This window comes from Oryzias latipes, chromosome 3 (assembly GCF_002234675.1).
Source record: "Oryzias latipes chromosome 3, ASM223467v1".
Lineage (NCBI taxonomy): Eukaryota > Metazoa > Chordata > Actinopteri > Beloniformes > Adrianichthyidae > Oryzias > Oryzias latipes.
In genome coordinates, this window is record NC_019861.2 from 20,216,546 (window position 1) to 20,236,613 (window position 20,068).

The 20,068-nt window shown below is 39.4% G+C and overlaps 2 protein-coding genes across 9 annotated transcripts in view; both read right to left on the bottom strand.

The window, feature by feature from the left end:
* Positions 1–4,370: 4,370 nt before the first annotated feature.
* Positions 4,371–6,044, bottom strand: LOC101163157 (ras association domain-containing protein 10). The gene has a single exon (XM_004067106.4). It carries the CDS (start codon positions 5,876–5,878, stop codon positions 4,577–4,579), a length of 1,302 nt encoding a protein of 433 aa, XP_004067154.1. The 5' UTR covers positions 5,879–6,044; the 3' UTR covers positions 4,371–4,576.
* A 1,247-nt stretch (positions 6,045–7,291) lies between these two features.
* tead1 (TEA domain transcription factor 1) overlaps positions 7,292–20,068 on the bottom strand; it is a 51,885-nt gene continuing 39,108 nt past the window's right edge. For 4 of the 8 annotated variants that reach the window (XM_023953466.1, XM_004066996.4, XM_023953469.1 and 1 more), the window contains 9 exons: positions 19,156–19,167; positions 17,893–18,024; positions 17,570–17,616; positions 17,403–17,464; positions 16,906–17,030; positions 15,925–16,098; positions 11,704–11,844; positions 11,451–11,603; positions 10,065–10,178 (listed from right to left, as the gene is read on the bottom strand). In XM_023953466.1, the coding sequence (XP_023809234.1) occupies positions 10,065–10,178; positions 11,451–11,603; positions 11,704–11,844; positions 15,925–16,098; positions 16,906–17,030; positions 17,403–17,464; positions 17,570–17,616; positions 17,893–18,024; positions 19,156–19,167 (960 nt within the window). Of the gene's footprint in view, positions 10,179–11,450; positions 11,604–11,703; positions 11,845–15,924; positions 16,099–16,905; positions 17,031–17,402; positions 17,465–17,569; positions 17,617–17,892; positions 18,025–19,155; positions 19,168–20,068 lie in introns of all 8 variants that reach the window. The other 4 variants (XM_023953468.1, XM_011489176.3, XM_020714013.2 and 1 more) reach the window with 2 other exon arrangements.

Here is a 20,068-nt window from a genome sequence, read left to right on the forward strand (position 1 = left end):
GGAGTATTCAGCTTCTACCTGCAAAAAGAGTGTGTTCTTAACAGTGAATGTGGGAAACATTGGGTGAATATGAGAACCTCTATGGACCAAAAAAAGGCCTAAATGAGAGTAAGAATGGTGCAGAACTACTACAAGAGCAAAGTAAAGCTTTTAGCGTGCGGGTGAGATGAGTGCCATGCTTTGCAAAGACCCCAGTAAGGTAACCTTTCTGCATCAGTGTCATCGGTCTGCTTGTTGGAAGGTGAGACGCCTGCAGCTCACACAGGAGATGACAGGCACTGAGAGGCCCGGAAGAGAAAAGTGGACATGGCGAAGTCCGGGGGTCACCTCCCAGCCTGTCTGGATTAACACACCTGCCACGAGCACAATGAGGTCTAATGAGCACACACTGGTAGCTGCAGCCTGTAAGCAGCAGAGCAAGGGCTCTTTGTGTGGCGTTCACCTCAGGCCTGGTACTGAAGTCCTGACTCTCGAGTCAACACTTCATTAGTGACTTTGTGGCAGATCCCTTCCTGAGACTGAACAAAGGCTGGCAGGAACACAAAGTGACACATTCCAGGGATTAGAGAACGCTGTTCGGTTTGGGCCATTAAGAGCAGTTCAGTTCTTCCCTTGAATGCGAGGAATTTGCTTTAACAACAAAAGGAAAACGATATTACTTTGATCAGTTTGATGTGGCGATTTATTTTTCATGCGATATTTCCATGTGGTGAAAGACTGTCTTAAGATTCAGTTTTTCAGTTAGATTTCTCTGCATCCCAAGGCATCAAGCTGCCTTAGAAATGTGAAAACCAAGGACCAATCATTGAAATGTATTTGTGATGTATTATTAATCAAAACTGCCACAGTCTGGCGACCTGCCCGGGGTGACCCCTGCCTTCACCCACAAGTGGCCGGGATAGGCTCCAGCAGCCCCGTGACCCCGAAAGGGAATAAACTGAAGAAGATGAATGAATGAACGAACGAACGAACGAACGAACGAACGAACGAACGAACGAACGAATGAACGAATGAACGAACGAACGAATGAATAAATGAATGAATGAATGAACGAACGAACGAATAAATCACACAATAATTATCGTGCAATGACTGTCCCCTGCATTTAAATTTAGCATTTGAATCTTTAATATTTTGACAAAGAATAAAAAAGATTCAGGATTACATCTCCATCCGGTTTTGATATGGAGGTATGTGGTATCAAGTGACAGAGAAGCAACAATGTACACATTTAGAATGCTTAGCTCAGTTCTGTTGCTGAGAATAATATGACATAACCTCATGTAGTGGAGGACAAAAACACTTCATGTCTCAATGAATGGACACAACTGGCCAAGAACTGCTTAGTGAAGATAGTTCACTCCTAATGGAAAAGATTTCTTCGTGTTCTATAGGATCCACATTTAGTTTGTGTAAATTTTGGAGCTAAAGGATTATTTGAGAACCTCACAGGTTATGGAAGATTTGACGAAAGTGTCTTTATAGTGTTCTTGCTTTGAAAATTGGGCCTACAAACCCCTGACATAGAAATCACCACATTATCTACAAATTTTATGACAGAAATAAAACATTTTTATTCTTAGTTTGTCTCACCCCAATAAAAATGGTGTTTTTAACGTTTTTAACATTTAAAATAGCCTTTTTGAGTATTTGTTTGTTCAAATCTTCTTGAATCAGAAGTCTTTGTTGGATAGAAAACACGCTGGGTGGGCCACGAGCTTTGACCTCCACTCCATTCTGATGCATCCACATGCAGACAAATAGATCCATGTTTGTTTTTTTCTTGTCTAAGCAGGGATCTGGCTCAAAACTGTACGGCGTGTTTACGCCAATGTTGCTCACCATTTGTGTTGCACCAGTAATGTTAGGTTGGGAGTGTGAGGGGCCTTAAACTAGTGGTTGAGAGCCTAAAAAAGATTTCATGGGATATCAGCATGGGGTTACTTCCGCGCCACAACTCAGAGGAGAATTTCTAATAAACTACTGCCCCTCTGCAGAAACTATGTCCTAGAAAAAGACAGGTTTTTGATTTTGGCTAAAAACGGCATAATGATAATCAAAAGACCCGGGGAATTCTTTGAAAATTCAAAAGACCATTGAAATGGGACTTTAAGATGTACTCATCTCTTGTTGTTCTTTTACCATATGCAATAATTTAAGCATAAAGATCAAAATAGATTTTAGAGTAAATAAATAACTGTAATAACTGTAAGTTTCCATGCAACAAATCATGTTTTTGTCTCATGGATGAAAACTTTTTGAGTTTTTTTTTTTTGCTGGCTTCTACTTTCCTCTTTCCTGATTTGCACCAGTGGCAGAATAACTTTTACCTCCATGAACCTGCAGTGGCTGAAAACAATGCCATCTCTCTGAGGCCCTGCCATTGTTTGTGGCCTTCTCATATCAGGAAATCGTTATTGAAGAATGAGATAAAACAAAAAGAAAACTCGGGCTGCAAACTTCTGACTGAACTCCCTGACACATTGTATCTGTAACCAGATCAGCTCAGCCAAAGCTTTGAAAGACACTTCCGATTCTGGAATTTCATCTCAAGCAGCTTCAGAGCTCTGGAGACACTTCACACAATCAGAACTTGATAAGATGCACATACTCGACCTCTGAAACCAAATACAGCCTTCCTATATTTTTCTAACACTGCAGCATGCACTATCACACCCTCCCCTGTAAGATAACAGGTTTCTCCTATCGGGTCAGAGCAATCTGTGTCCCTCAGCGTGCCACTGTGGCTCGCTGAAAGACAGCTGAGCCCCAGAGAGACTGCTACTGTTTGTCAAGGGACAGCAAAGCTGCATTCACACAGCATGTAATATAGCACTTTCCCTTGTTTGATACTAAAGTTGGCCTAAATTCGGACAACAAAGACACTTACGGTGGCTTGCGTGTGAGTGGGTGTGCGTGATTGTTCTTGTGTTTCTGCTGTGAACTCGATTTTCAGACCTTGACATTCAGGTCACTTCTCATTCTGGAGCTTCACACTATGCCTTTCTCCTAAAAAAGGATCCGTTGAAATTATTTCATTTGTCTTTTCTCTCATTCTGGAGCTTCACACTTTGCCTTTCTCCTAAAAAAGGAAATTATTTCATTTGTGTTTTTCATGTGAAATAAAATAGACGATAAAGCGCACACACAGTTTTCAGCCAACTTCACTTGCAAAAGTCTGTTTTTGTGAAGAAACCTTATGGCCAAATTGTGAGGTTTTTATCCAAAGCTGGTGTGAAACTGTAACTAAAACAGAACCTTTGGGATTTTAGAGGTTGTTTGAGCGCACGTTCGTCTCAGAACACAAAATAATTGACCAGCTATTTTTTGGGCAAAGTTGAATAAACAAGACGCCTCACCTGGAGGTTTGCACACCTGTCAAAGTACCTGTAGAGCATAAATCAAATGATTGTTGTTTATGAGTCTTTTGATTAACATTCAGGATAAATTCTGATCTCCTGGCAACAGACCACACTGCAAGAACTGAAGTAAGTAAATAAAAATATCCTCGTTTTAAGAATTGTCTTATTTTTTGTCTGCAAGAAAAATAATATCATCATTATCTTAGTTTGAGAAAAGTGACGTTTATATTGAATTAAGAATTCTTGGTAAGACCATTTTTTATATCCCATTGGCAAAATTGTTTTATTTAAAGAATTAAAAAAATATATTATAATAGGGGGCCTGTTTTGCAGTGTAAAACTTCAGATGAGAAATTAGGTTTAGAAGGATCATCCAATCTTCCAAAGTTGGCATAAGTGAGGACAAAGGACTGAGTATGGATAAAAAAAAAAAGATTTTTCACATGGACCAAATCACACATAATAATGGACCAGTATATATAAAATATGAACTCTTTCTCAGATAAAAGAAGAACTCTTTCCAACACTTTGCCAGTAGACCTCTTCCTCTTCTTTTAAAGATTCAAGTCAATAAAATCCCTCCATCAGCCAAGATTCTCAGTGTTTGTGTTGGAACTTAAAGCCTCTCTAGGGATTAATACGTTATTAAGAAAATCTTTATTTTTCTGCACCAGGCAGAAAAAGAAAAACTGACATCTGTTTGTTTCTAAAACAAGATTTTGATTGTAACATTCAGCTTTGGCTGCACTCAGATTCAACACTTTAACTCCTGTCTGTTATTTATTGCAGAAAAGAAGTGTGTGAGTGATGCTCAGGAGACATTTCTGCTTCTGTCTGATTCCTCTATTCTGGGTTTGTGATTCACAGCAAGTCATGACTTTGTTATTGTGTCTGGGAAACCAGTGTGAAAGCTGAGATGCTGATGTTGTCTGTGTGAGCCCACCAATCCCCGACAGCTGTTTCCCCCTGCATGCAAAACTGTAAAAAACTGAAGGGCACTGCCATAAATTCTACAAATGTGGTCTTTTATTTTCACGTCAAAAGACAATTTCCTTTGTGGAAAAGAAAAAAAAACAAGTTTTCAAGCACCTTTAGGCAAAATTTATACTTTTTACGATTACAGCATAGATTGATGGATGGATGGATGGGTTATTGTTTAGTCTTTGTGATCCCTGAGACTAGAACTTTTTGTTTTTTTAAGGAAAAGTGAAATCCTAAACCAATGATTCCCACACAGGGAGGCTGTCCGAGTCCTGACTGTGCAGAGAACTTAAGCCAGTGTCTGAATCCTCGTCGTTCACATTGTGATCCTTGGACAGCCCTCTGCCTTGTTCCACCCACCCGCCTTTGCTCTCCAAAGTGCTCATCAGCTTCTTCTTATCATCCATCCCGTGGCTGCATCTCTCTCCATCAACCAGCAGCCCCTCCTCCACGTCCAAACTGTTCACTTTCTCCAGCAAATCCCTCATTTCCTTCTCCCTCGCCAAGCAAATCTGCTGGGACAGCTCTAAATCGCTCCTAATAGCTTCTAAATCCGCGTTGAGGCGCAGACCGATGTATAAACTGGCATCTAGTTGCGTTCTGATCCTGTCTTCCTCCACGAACAGGACATTTTCTGACGCGTTGGTCGGTGATCCTCTGCTGCTCCTGCTCTGCTGCTCCTCTTTCCTCCTCTGCATCCAGCGTTGGTTCAGCTCCTCTTGGATCTCAGCTGTGATTTGGTCGATGATAGCTTCCTGCTCCCACAGTTTATCCTGCAACCCAAGCACCTCCTCGCACGCTCGGGCGTACTCCTCTAACTTGGCCAGACTCCCACTTGCAGCCTTTCCGAGCCTCTCTGGGCTGGAGTCTGGGTCAGCACCCAAATACGTGTTCTGGACATAATTAACTCCATGTGTTTTGATTCTGTCAAAATGCACCTTTGCCTCACACTTTTCAATCTCTGCATCCAGTTCTGAGAGCCTCTGGGTCTGCTGGCGGATCGTGTGATCCTGATAAACCACCACGTTCACCAGGGTTTCCATCCTCTCTGCGCATGACGCGTCACCCTGCGCAGCGCGCGTCTTCTTTTTGTTTATCTTTTCCAACTTTCTGAAGGCTTTCCTGACTATCCGACGCTGTTTTTCGGGCGAGATGCCCCCCATTGTGGGGCGCGCTTCCCCCTTGGTGACGCAGGGGCTCTGCTTGCTGGGCACCACGCGCGCCTCTGAACTCTGGGCTGCGTGTTTGGAAAAAGACGCCTCACTTTTGACCAGGACAAACCTCACGTTCATCCGTTCGTCCCCCCAAGCAAACCAAAGGCGTAAGATTTTGGTTTTGTTTGGTAAAATCCTCTCGAAACCTCTCCACTTCTCCATGATGCAGAACGGCTGCGCCTTGGAGACTCCGTGCTGGTGGTTTTGGTCCTCCTGGAGCACTTTGACCACATCCGTGCAGGTGGTGCGCTTCGTCAAGCCCAGGACCAGCTTTTCTTCTCTGCAGACCCAAACTGATATCTTATTCTCTTCTGACTCCATCTGTGCTCTCAGCTAAAAGTCTGGTTTTCAAAGACAAATTGAGAGAAAATGCATTCCTGAAGAGATTTAAATCCGGGCATCAGTGTGCATGCGTGCTGCGCGCGTCCCCAATCTCCTCATCCGAGAGGAAGTTTCCAAAGTCCTCTGTTGCAATTTCACACGTCCGGGGAAGTGCGTGGATGTGGTCCTGCCTGCTGTGCTGGATCACATGACCGCCAAAGTCAGCCAAACATTTGCGCGCGTTCATGACTGAACTTTCCCCCCCCCCATCCAATGTGAAGAAATACAAGGTGAAGACATGTAAACTGCTAAAGGTCACAAATAAATATATTGCACAAGAAATACAATGGAAATAAAAATCAACAATTTAGCATCTGTATGAAGTTAGAGTCGTTGGTTCAATTCCCTTGGTAGGAACAAAGAGACCTGCAGTAGTTGTCACAAGTGAAAGTTGCACTCATAAATGAGGTATTGTGACTGTCCTTAGTAAAAAGAATACCTCACTAACTCTAAGCATGTACATTCTAGTAACACAATTGCATTTAATTGTTTTGGTTGATTATTTTGCTTTTATTGTTCCTTGGTGTGGTATTTTGCCAAAGTTTCTTGGGTTTAATAATTATTAAAATCAGTTTGATTCAAATGTTCAAAGGAATTCGGGCCTTGTGAAGGCAAAATATCAGCAAAACTGCAAGTTTCCCCATTTAAATGTACAAAATAGATGCTAAAAAGTTGGTTAATATTGACAAAATAATTTGCATTATTCAGTCATTCAATCATTCATCTTCTGCCTTTTTGCCCTTTCGGGGTCAGGGGGCTGCCGGAGCCTATCCCGACCACTTGTGGGCGAAGGCAGGGGACACCCTGGACAGTTCGCCTGTCTGTCGTAGGGCCATTTTATTATTTTTATTTTTTATTGAAAGAATTTTTCATTTGACTAGCATCTTTCTTATTTCAAAATCATTGCTTCTTTAAAAACCCTTGTGCTATCTTAGATGACCCCACCCTTATATTGACGTGTTCTCCATACCATGAAAAAGGTGGATAAAGGTGGAAAGATTTCATGTAATCCATGGACACCAGTGAGGTTCACAAATCATTGAAGAAAAAAGGTTCAGAGCACTGTCTAGTGGGTCTAGATGACCCAACTCCCAACGTTAAAGTGGCTGGGATAGCACAAGGGTTAAAAAAATAAATAAATATAAAAACAATAAACCATGCTCTGATCAAACTTTTTTCTGTCTCCATCTACTGGTGATTTAAGTTATTGCAACGATGTGAATTATAATTCTTTGCATGAAAAACGGAAGAAAGCAACCAAAAATCAAAGCAGGTGGCGCCACCTGCTGCCAAACAACTGTTCTTGCAGTGAAAAGCAGCGTAGTTAATGCCTGACAAACAGGACAAAGTCCATATTTTCAAGATGATTTATTTATTTTTTACTTCAATATTGCATACATAGAAAGTATTTAGAAAGCTACAAAATATCTACTGTATCCAAGAAGGCATCATAATATCATGGAGCAAAGACGAGACCATATGCAAACACTGAAACAGAGCATCATTTTTTCTATCTGTTGCCCTTTTACAGTCATGAAAAGATAATACACATCTGTACCAAGAAAAGCTAAGATACACGTTTTATACAAAGCGCCTCTTTACAGAAAAAAACATCCGCACATAAATCCCAAGTGAGTAAATGATAGCTGTGTTTAAGCTACATCAAGAACCACTTTAAAGCCACCATCAGAGATGGTTTCCAAAACAGAAAGGTACCAGTACCTACTCTGAAAACGAAAAACACAAATAACAAAAACTAAACTGCTGATATGTTCGTCGAGTGATTGAACTTAGCTGTTTATGTGTGTTTTTGAGTCCATTTTCCCTTGCTCCACCAGGCATCTGGGCCATTAAAGGCATCACGCCAGCGGTTTTAGTGTGAAAATGTCAGACTGTAACAGCAGCAACAACAAAACCATCTTACCGCAAATATACAGAGAATGGCATCACTAAACCGAGCACACAAGTACATTAAGGAGACAGAAACGCCTCAGTAAAGACGGGAATTCAGAAACGGGAACAGCTACACAAAAGGTAAACATAAAATAAGTAGAAACAAATAGGAAAAACAATTAAGTTTCCACGGTTTCATCACTGTGGCAAAAAATACTGAATGATTGAACTCTGTCTGCACTCCCCCCCCAAGATAATATCTGCAATTATCTAGAAATTCTTTAATTAAACTATTTCAAATTATTACATTCTTAGTGAGAATCTCTAAAAAGTGTAATCATGAACTTTAAAGTAGCCGTGATGCCTCCTCCACCCGCTACAGAAAGCAACGTTCTATTTATTAAAGGCTTTAAAGGACTTTTAAAACCTAAAATTCCCTTTACAAATACGATTTTTTTAAGTTTGTGAACTGTTGCCGTTCTGTTGGGATCACAGCAGTTTTCAATAATGGAGTCAGTCCAGCGTGTTCAACAGAGCCGTGGCGTCCTAAAACCTTTTCCCAAACACTTGAGCCTGCAAGTGTGCATGAAGCAGGCGGCTTCAACCTTTTTGCCTTTTGCGTGCAGTCAACGGGAACACAAATTTCAAACAAAAAAGAAAAGTCTCTAACCTCAACTGACTTTCTGATTTCTTCAAATTAAAACAGATTATATGGATTTTAAATTTTTTTTTTTACAAGCACCAGCTATCTTTCCCCTGCTGTCATTAGTCCTTAGAAAAGGCAATGCGGTGACTGGTTTCTTTTTGGTTGAGCAACATGTCATTTTTTAATTTCTTTTTCAACCTTTTGAAGCTGGGAATTTGGAAACCAAAGGCACTTCCTCACTACCAAGCAGGACATGACAAAAAAAATTTTTTTTCCTTTTTCTTGTGAGTGTTTGACAAAGTGACAGGTAGTTGGTCTGTGTCTAAGTCCTTTTATCTTAAGAGAAAAATAAGCTCTCTCTGAGTTTATAAAGGTTTCTGAACAGACATGTACTGCGTCTCAAAAATGAAGTAGAATTTTGTGTCAAGCAGTACCAAAGAGTACATCTTTTGTGTTCATAAAATTGTTTTTTAAACTAAAATAAAGGTGTAATGAGTATATTCTAAGGCACTATACACTTACACTTTGGCAGATTGTACTGATTACACAAAGAAACGACAAAACAAATGTTTCTATGAAGAGATCACAGTTTTAGTGGCGTCTTTTGGAGTACACATAGCATGTTTAAGGCTTGGGGATACGTGTAGGCCACGCAAACATGTGAATTTCATGTGAGCACGAAGGCAGAAGAAATGACAGCACCAACCCAGAAAGGCCAGGAAGGTGCGACGCTGCGGCACACTGAACAAAGGCATGAAGCTGCAGTGATTTGTACAGCCACAACAATTTAACCTGCTCTTTGAAAGACAGATCAAAAGGGAGAATCGCTAAGGTGAGCACTGGCAGGAGAACAAAGTGCTTTTGGATGAGATGAGTCCGATTCAGTCACTTTAGAAAAGCAAAATACATTTTTGTTTTTTGCCCAGTTACAGTAAGCAGGTGCGTGTATTTCCACATTTATAGAGCAGATGAAGGCAAGACTTTTTTTTCACAGTGCATTCATTCTCGGGAACCTGGAGTGCTTTCACAGGGAAATGCATCAGACTGAAAGCCGAGTTTGTTTTTCTTAAAAGACAAAAGAAACTTTTACAATATTCACAACCACCTGCTCATAGCTACTGTCAGCTCTGTTTCTTTGGGAAATCTATCTGCCGTGGGCGAACGTCTGTATATCTGCAGTATGGATTCTCAGAGACAAAGAAGCACATACATATAAAACACTCTTAAAACATAACATACAAACCACGTGCTGCATCCTTTTTTTTATATTTTAAACAACAAAGACGACGTGTGGCTTTTATCTTACTTACATATTATAGTTGGTTCTTAAAAAGAACCCATCAGAAACCAAGCCAACATATTTGAAAAAGAAATGTTCCCATAAAACAACTGTACCGCAATTCACAGCAGCAGTCAAATAACAAACACGTCTTTCAACCTGAACTGAGCAGAACTCACTTCAACCGTCTAAAGAGCACTAAAGGTACAACTTTCATGAAGAGGCACTGCCACTTGCTTTGAGGTTGTAGGTCTCTGGAAAAATAGACAGCGTGTGTAGAGGGGGTGGTAGAGACGGGGAGGGGGTGTTCATTCTTTAACCAGTCTGTAGATATGATGCTGGGCCCCGTGCTCACTGTTTGAGACTTCAAACACACACGCCATGCACAGCAGCGTCTCCTGGGTGTCCCTGTTTGTTACCACCTGCAAGAGAGAAAAAAAAAACGACGTTGGAGTGAAGGAACACAGAACCGAGAGCCATCTCTCTCTGAACAAACAGAGCAAAACAATGTTTTATTTATTTATATTTTTCAGAACAGGATAAGCCCAAAAACATTCCTCTTTTCTTGTTTTTTTTTTAAACCCAGGCCAAAAGAAATGCCCCAAATATTGATTTATTCATAAGAAAGCTGGCACCACATGTGGGGCACATCTGGAGATGGAACAGCAGAAAGCAAAGCAACTATTGCATCATAATGATGCCAAAGCAAATTCAGATGTCTAACTAAGTTAGTGATGAACAAATAAAAATAATTAAAAAAAAGGATGTCAAAAACATTTATTCTCCTAATTACATTAACTCATACGTTAGGAAGCCCTTTGAAGGCCTTTTCATGTCAAATGTTATTAGTTCTTATTATAGTATTAAAATGACTATAGACAATTGTGCGTTTGTACGAAGTTAAGACATATTGGACCAGATTTAATTAAAAAAAACTGCTATTGAACTGTTTCAACTTTATTAAAAATCTTTTTCTATTTTTATTGTATTAGGTAATGAGATTAGCACAATTGTAAATGAGTGCTGTATAAATAATCTGAATTAAATGTATATATACTCTAGATTTATTTAGTTAATGTGATTTTTTGTTGTTGTTTTTATTTATTGATACTATTGATTTGTGTTCAGCTGTGAAGCAGCATGGAATTTTTGTTGAGCTTTAACAAAAAATATTTTATTTAAAAAAGCCATGAAAATCCTTTTTTATTTCCTCATTTCTAATAAATATTTTATTTAAATATGATCCTAAAGTGACTCTAATGTTTTCTCTTACAAGATCCTACAGCTTGAAATACTGAAGAAGATGACTAATTATTCTACGATTTCTCAAATGTCGCATTTATGCTACATCAACAGTATGATTGACTAAATTGTAAAATAAAACGAAATAAAAATAGTAATATATTTTAACAATTTTCCAACATCTTTCTGTCTTTTTCAGTAGTGAGCAATAACACTAACATGAAAGGTGAAAAAGCAGGGGCTCTTATATCCCCTTATCCTCCCTTTCCTTTGTGGATAATGAGGACGATGTCTTATCCTCTCTGGAATGAGAGGAATGTGACACCGGCCAAAACTGTCCATCTTTATGCCTAGCAACTAAATCGACAAACATAGTTTTTGCTATTCTCTCTGCAGAAAAAAATAAAAAAGCCCTCTGCCCCCATCACATTCCTGACAAGGTGAGGATTTACCAATAAGATGGTGAAGTTCTCCAGCACGCTGTTCATCATGTATTTCTCGGGCAGATGCTTAAGCTTGTGGATGAAGTTGATCATGTATTCACACATCGGAGACCGACTTATCCGGTAGACGAATCGTCCGTTCTCAAAGCGAGCATATTCCGTCTGAATTCAGGAGACAGAAAAGACGTCAACCAAAAGACATTTATCTCCCAGGCGTCATGGATGTCTTATATTTGAAATAAGAAAAAGAAAGAGTCAATACCTCAACCTTCTCCACCACTTGTTTGCCAAAGGAGCAGACCTTTGTTGAGCATGTAATGGTCATGTTCTCTGAACTTTCATACTGACTGGTGACTCTGTAGAAAGATCCGGTCTCATCCTGAATATTGCAGTTCAAGTCAGCCTAAAGGAAAGGAATAAAAAAAAAAACAGACAGAGAACAATAAATATCAACAAACATTTGCTTTGCAATTGTTTAAAAAAAAATCTTTATGTAAGAATTGTTCACAATCGCTGGAAAAAAAACACAACAGTTCACATGTAAGCCAAAATGTCATTTGTTTGTGATTTTGTAATATATTTAAGAATAGAAATGTCATGGATAAACCACACAGCAACTACAGAATAATAATAATAATATTACTATAATAATACTAATAATATTATTAATACTTTGTTTTAAACGTATTAAGATTGTTCAAGAGTCATTCACAGTGGACAGAGGAGGCATCAAACCTTCAGTGACAGCAAGTCAAACCTTTTTGAGTTTACATCAGCCATTAAAACTAGCATTTAAATTATTCATTTACTGTGTTTTTTTGAGTAGAATTTGCGGTTATTTGCATAGTTTGGCTGCAGAGGGCGACTTAGGTTGTGTCCGAATTCCTTCACTACTCACTATTATAGTGCACTATATAGTGCGTTCGCCATTTTGTAGTGCTGTCCGAGTCTACAATTCCAAAATCCAGTGCCCTAGAAATTTCCCAGAAGTCTCTGGGAAAAAACCAGTGTGCATCGGTGTTCACTAGACTGGCGAATATAGACCACAATGCATTACATACATTGCAAATGTACTCAAACCCAAACTTTATTTATTTATATAGCGCCTTTCATTTTGTCATGGTTTGGGTTTCTTTGTATTGGTTTTTGCGTTCTATCTTGTTCTGTCATGTTTGAGTTCTGTTTCCTGTTTTATTTTGAAAGGTTTCCTGTTTTGTCATGTTCTTGAGTTTTACTTCCTTGGTCCCAATCTGCCCTGATCGTGTTCACCTGTGTCTTGTCAGTCCTGTCTGTATATAAGTCTTGTCTCTGCCTTCCTCTTGTGCTGGTCCATTAACGTCTCTCATGTAACGTCTCTAACGTTGTTAATGTCTCTACGTCTCTTCCCTGACTGCCATGTCCATGTCTTCATGCTATGCCCACAGTGAGTTTAGTTCTGTTTTCCTGCTCTGCAGCGCTTTTTGTTATTTAGAATAAACCCCTTGCCTTTGAACCGTGTGCCTCTGCATTCTGGGTCCTTCACGCTTACTAGCCCCTCCCTACCCTGACACATTTCAGTTAATAACACAAAGCGCTTAACAAAAAAGCAGATAAAATAGTCATGAAAAATGAAAATTATTAAAAACAGAAAACGCAGGACAATCACACAGAGATGGGACCCCTCCCTTTCCAGATTCCTCCCTCCACCCACCCAGTTCCCCCAGTATTTAAATGTATGTTTTTAATAAACCGTTTTTATCTTCAGAAGACAGTGGACTCAGATGTCGCAACACGCTTATGAATTAGATTTGAATTTTGTGAAATCGATGATGGCATATTCGCTGTTTGGAAAAAAAAAGTAGTGATCATGGTGTCTGAATGCTTCTAAAGGCCTGTTCACACCGGGACGAATTTCGCCGGCGATTTCTGCCGACGTTTTAACGCCTCGTGACTAAACAAAGGGCACCAATGTGAGTGTGCACACCGACGCGAAAAAACGCCACGCGCCAAAGCGTCAAAAAAAAAAAACGTCTCGGGTTCGTTTTTTTTTTTTCGACGCGTTGCGTCGAAATCTATTCGACCAATGAGAATGGCGCTTTTGCACACATGTCTGGAGCTTCTGAAGTTACAGTAAAACACAACTTGGGGGCGCTCAAACACAAAACTGCCTTGCTGAGCACACATACCAGCGAAGAAGATAGACGCCAAGTAGCGTCTACACTGCCGCAAAGAAATAATGACGGACATTCTAAAATATCCCCGAACCAAGCACCAGTTGGAGCTACTGGTGCTTGAAATATTCATGTTTTCTTTGTATTATTCTGACAAGCGCGTAAATACTTGCTCTCTTCTTCTGAGTGAAAAGCGACTTTAAGAATCGTAAAGTTGCGCAGCGCCACCTTGTGTACAGGAGTATTTCTGTTTACATTAAGCGCCATCTAATGTCAGGGAATGAAATTGCATGTTCGCTCGGCTCATCGTCAGCGAAAATCGCCTGGGTGTGAACACAAAAAACGTGGCGAAAAATGCTGGCGAATAACGCCTGGCGAATAGTCGTCCCGGTGTGTAAGGGCCTTTAAATTCAAGGCAGTACATAGTATTTTAGTAGTTAAGGCCCGTACACACCGGGACGAATTTCACCCGCGATTTTCGCCGACGTTTAACGCCTCGTGACTAAACAAAGGGCACCAATGAGAGTGTGCACACCGATGCGAAAAAACGCCACGCGTCAAAGCGTCAAAAAAAAAACCCGCCTCAGGTTCGTTTTGTTTTTTTTGACGCGTCGCGTCGAAATCTATTCGACCAATGAGAATGGCGCTGTGGCACACGTGTCTGGAGCTTCTGAAGTTACAGTAAAACACAACTTGGGGGCGCTCAAACACAAAACTGCCTTGCTGAGCACACATACCAGCGAAGAAGATAGACGCCGAGTTGCATCTACACAGCCGCGAAGAAATAATGACGGACATTCTAAAATATCCCCGAACCAAGCACCAGTTGCACCACCAAACCTGTCTTACGCCAGGTTTGGTGGAATTGTTCGAAAGCGACACACAGGATGAAGAATTGAATGGATTTAATCATTTGAAGTGACATAAAGAGTTTAGTTGACTTGTTCGCATTTTCTTTATACTATGGTTATTGGAATAATTGTTTATATGTTGCGCTAATATATTAGATTTCACCAACGTTTCATGAAGCTAAATAAGCATCAATGTGTTTCGGTAGTGAAATGTGCAATTATTCAGTTGTCATATATAAAGATTTGCATTTCAAGATAAAATGTTGGTCCCGTATTTTGTTTAAGACATTTCTCCAAAAAGTCCAACTTATATTTGATATTTTTTCTTCTTTATTATGCTTTTTTTTTTACCACTGCGACTTATACTCCGGAGCAACTTAAGGTCTGAACAAATGAAGTTATTAATTTATTTCTTTATTTAAACATATTGATGAAAGATGCTCTACAGATAAACTGATTGATTGAAGGAAAGACTGTAAAGCAGCCAGAAAACTACGGATCCACAAACAGTTGATAACCTGAACACTGATAACCTTTGTTTTCTGCTTTATTTTTCCAAACATTGCTGATAAAAAAACAGAAGTCTTCCAAAATGAGCACTTTGTTTAACAGCCCTTCACTAGGATCAGAAGCTGTGTGGGGATGTGATTAAATCTCAATATAAATCTCTTAAAAACAAACCGGAAACATGGCCGTCAGTGACTTTATATAGTTGATGTATGAAATTAAGATGATCAAAGTACATTATGATAAAACCTTCATACATATTACAAGAACTGTAAAAGACTTACATAAATGTAGTGTGTACCCATAAAAAAGGGAAGAAAAAAGAAATCTTGGCAAATTAAAACCATTTTTATCAAAAGAGCGATTTACAAGACTGAACGGGCCGGCTCCGGGAGGGCAGCCGGTCTGTTCCCTGAACATCCTGTTCATTACGGAAACAAAAAGAGGAGACATCCTCACAACAACATTCTCCTCCTTCATTAAGCAAAGCAGTTAGACATTCATTATTGTGCAGGTTCTTGCTTTCATTTGAAATTTAGATTTGTCGGTCACTTCAAAAGGAATTCGAGAGGACTTGGTCCAAGTACATACGGCCCTACTTTGTTGGCTGCCGCTTGTTAGCATTTTGCATCAGAGAGGAAATACATGCAATGTTTAAACAGCCATTAGTGGGGCAACCAGGTCACTTCATTGTTTGGAGATATTACACTGAATTAGCGAATGCTTTGATCAAAAGCTCTCCTGCTATGCAAGGCCAAATATAGCAGAGTGCATTCAGCAAACATTAAGAGAGCAATCTTCTCCATGAAGCCTGATTACTCCCAAGCACTAAACACAAGCCTGAACACTCTGATCATGCAGGATTCTTCCATTTAACATTTCACAATGTGGTAAAAATTCTATGGAGTCTGCTGAGAATGGGGAACATAATCTCATTTATTAAACCTAATCATTTGGTAGATAAAATGCTCTCACCCAGAATTTGATGAGGAAGAAGGAGTTCTGGGGTCCTCTTCCATAAAGCTCTTTCAGGCCCCCTTTCTTTTCAGGGAATTTGTCATAAATCTGACGAATGTCCACTGACTCCAGCAGGGCGTCACTGTAGGAATGATTTATCTGTCCAATATGTACAAACAGATGCTTATGGTACTGAAAGAGAGAAAAAAACAAAGAATGGCTCAAATGCTGCAATACTCTATCAAACCATAGTTTGAATGAAAAGAGATCTGTAGGTATTTCAAATGTTTAATTTCAAATATTTGCAGCTACTTAGAAAAGTAAACTAGAGTTTACTCAGTATGTTATAGGACATAGGTTAAGCATGATTCCACTGCCAGTTCAGTTTAGTACGTTCGAAAAGGGATTTGAGTAAAACAAAGAACTACAAACTCAAAGAGGAATAACTTTGTTTAAAAAACATATTTTGTTTTCTTTACATCCTAAACTTAACATTCTAAAAACCTATCCTTGTGAATAAAGGCTGCAATCTTCTAAAGCTTAGAAACATGATAACTAGCCTACAGCTCCCACACTGTAGAAGTTAAAATGTTTCTATTCCACACCATGCTGTCTTTACACTGTTCCCTTGCTATATTGTGGTTCACCTTTTGCGATCTCGCTGTTTTGCAGAGCTATTTTCAGTGCAGTGTTGCATGCTTTTTTTTGTGTGTTCTGCATCCTGATTGGCTGTAGACCTTGTCAATCAATCTCCTCCTTGCCATGTCTCCTGTACTGCATACGTCCAGTTCGCCACATTTCCATACATCTTTGATCACGAGCATATCTTTGGTTTCATTCTCTAAAACAGGACTTCTATAATCCTTTTTTACACATCGCGAGTGATTTTTAAATATAACCACAGAGACAAATGAGGAACACTGGACTTTGATGAAACATGTTGTTGTGTTTAGTGCAGAGACGAACTGATATGTTACTTTAGTTTAATGTTCCACTCACAGAGTCTGGGTCTCTCTGTTGTTCCAAGAAGGCGGAGAACTCCACCAGCCGGAGTTTAGAAGTACCGATGGAGCGGCCCTGCCATGCTGGTGCTGTGGGTGTCGGAGCCGCTGAGGGATCATAACCTGTGGCAACATTAGGGAGACTGAACTTCCATCTTATCTTAGTTTTGTTGTCAAAGCACAGACATGTTCATTTTCAAACTCTTTAGAAAAGATATCCATTTATGAATTATGTGATCATAAATGAATATGCAATCGCATAAACATTTCAAAAGTCTGAACTTTACAAAGGTACACTTGTTGCAGGTTCTAATTTTATATCCTAATTCTTTTTAATTGTCTGAGCACCAAATCTTTACTGAAAGAAATGCCAACCAATTCTTAACAGAAAAATGTAGGGAAAGGAGGATGAAGACGAAGCAGTTTGCAGCTGTTAAATTTAAAAGTCACATCTTAGTGGTAATAAAAAAAAATCACCATGAGATAATTCCTTACTTGAAATGGTTGTTGTGACTGCTGGCTGGATGGGATAGGGTTGCTGGGTGAAAGGCTTAATGCTGGAACAACAAAAAGAAAGAAACAAATTACAAGAGTAAAGTTCTGTGGGAAAACAAAATGCGGTTCCACAAAAAAAAAGAGAAATAGCCTGAAGTATCACTTACTCTTGTGAGGATCCTGGTTGACCAGCTGATATCATACCCTGCCATAACTAGAAAATTACATTTATAAATGTTCAGCAAACAACAAAGAGAATCCATCTTGGAGCAGCTGTTATCAAAAAGATCAAAAAGGCTCTTAGTGTTCAGAGGTTGCAGTTATCTTGACTAACACTCCTTTTGATCATGTGCTTATCAGATGGGAGCAGTTGTGCAAAGCTGTGGTGTGTAATGGGATTGGGCCCAGTTGTTGGCGCGTTGGCCCAACTGCTGCCCTGGGTGAAGCTGGACAGGCTGGGTCAATAACGGGATGCGTTCGAGGCTCTTACCCCTGCTCCAGGAAAGGCTGGACGAGGGATGCCCGGCAGACCCAGCTTATTGTGAATCGCCGTGGCAGAGACGATCTGAGCCGAGGACATGGAGGCCATGCTCTGGAGGGCTTTGTCTTTCACAGCTTGGTCCTTTAACAGCAGTTACAAAAGGCTTAGCACTCAAAGACTGGGGGGGTGGGGGTGGGGGGGTGTTATAGAGGTAGAAAGAACAGGATTCAAAACAGCACAGGGAAAACAACGCTGACCTTTGCCCCAACAGTGAACCGCAGTCGGGTTAAAAGGAATTGTGTACGTAATTCTAAGGGAAGTGGGGACGTGAAAGGTATGTGAAAACAATGATTTCCGAATGCCAACGTACTGCGCACTAGTATGTGGAGGATTGAAAGTTAACATGCCGACAAAATGTCAACAAAATTCTTGTTAAAGTGGCATTCAGAAGCATCTTTCAAGGCTGGATGCCTCATTGTAAAAAACAAGAGAATTTTTCAACTAAATTCCACTTTTTGAAGCTAGTTTTCTGTCTCTATATATAGATATTAGGGTTGGTAGTTTCATCGCATTTTTGACATATTTCCCCTGTTTGTAACAGTGACAATCATGCATTAAGAAACAACGGCAGAAGAGCGTATTTATGGCGTATTTAGCATTAATGTCAACAATAGCTAAAGACAACGTCACAAAATCTATGTTTTAAACTTTAAGTGTGGAACTTGCAAGTTCGTTCAGCTTTCGGCACCAAAATAACCTCCCGTGTTTTTTTTATGAAATTTTTTTAACAGTGTAAAAATAAAGTTGTTTTATTATATGACAAAATGTTCTTTAAATACATAAAATTGAAGAAAAAAAAAATTACAATTCTAATAATAAAACGTAAAAAAATATGCAAATAATTTGTAATTAATCCTGAGTTAACTATTGATTGACAGCTTAAGTTCATATTTATATACAAATAAATTGAATCAAAGGGGATACCTGAAATCTCGCTTTAAAAAAAATACTGGGATGATATTTAAAGTGAAAAATACACATGCACACCTGCAAATACATGCAAAGTCAAAGGCGGCAGAAGCATGCTGCCACCATAAAGGCAAGAATGCTGCCAGTGAACGCTGGAGGAGCGGAGTCAAGCTACAGCAGTGCAAAGACAAACCACACTTAATGCAGAAAACATGGCAGCAGCTACCACAGTTCAGTTCAAAGCAGAAACCAAGTAAGCTCTAATTTAAGGAAAAATGTTTCACAAACAAAAGGAATACTTACCATACTTGTAACCTAAGTGTAAACAAAGAAAATGTATTGTAAATTCACAGTTTTACTGATCCAGAAATATCAAGTAAGCTTGATTAAAGCATGGACAGCTTTCAGTGGTTTCAACTGTTTAAATCCAAATTAAACAAGGTTCTTCTTTTCAAAATCATATTTGATCACACTGATTACAAAATGACAGTAAAACTACTATTAAATAAATACAAATCAACCGGTTAATAAAAATCCGGCTTTCTGCAAAATGTCATCAGTAGTCACAGCTCAAGCCAAAACAACAGAGGAGTAATGTAATGACTGTAATTTCACTAAAAGGCAACAAAAAAGAGCAAAAACAGCAGGTTTAGATGCTGCATAAAATGAGGGGCATACATGTATTTCTCTTCTTTTTTTTTGCACAGAACCCTAATTTGCTTTAAATGAGAAAAGACAGGGATTCATACAAAAGCTGTCTGTTTTTCCTCAGACAGCCGCCTGTGTCCCTGAAAGACCAGGCATTCATGTTGATAGCTGCTTATCTGACTCAATCTCTTAGTGCACACACATGCACACATAATACACTAATGATGAGGGCATTAATTTGCTTAGAAAAATGGGAAAAGGAAAAAGTGAAAATGTGTGACCACCCTCCACCTCAACAAAAAAAAAAGTATAGATGGCACATAGGTGGAGTGCCCTTTGATACATAAATACCTTAAAATACATATCAGTTTTATTTAGGATGACTTCTTTCACAATGCTGCTCTCCATTTTTAATCTATCACAGTGAAAAAGCTTCCCTTCACAATGTTAACAGATTTCTGTCTTTCTGAAAGAGCTGCTAAAGAACATTGTAAAATGAGGACATCTAAACCAGAGGGAATGAAAGGGACTGACAGTAATGGCATTGTGGAAAACCAGAGTTATCAAC

Bases quoted from the DNA above. Each gene is read 5' to 3' on its own strand.
- LOC101163157 (XM_004067106.4), bottom strand. From the start codon at position 5,878: ATGGAGTCAGAAGAGAATAAGATATCAGTTTGGGTCTGCAGAGAAGAA.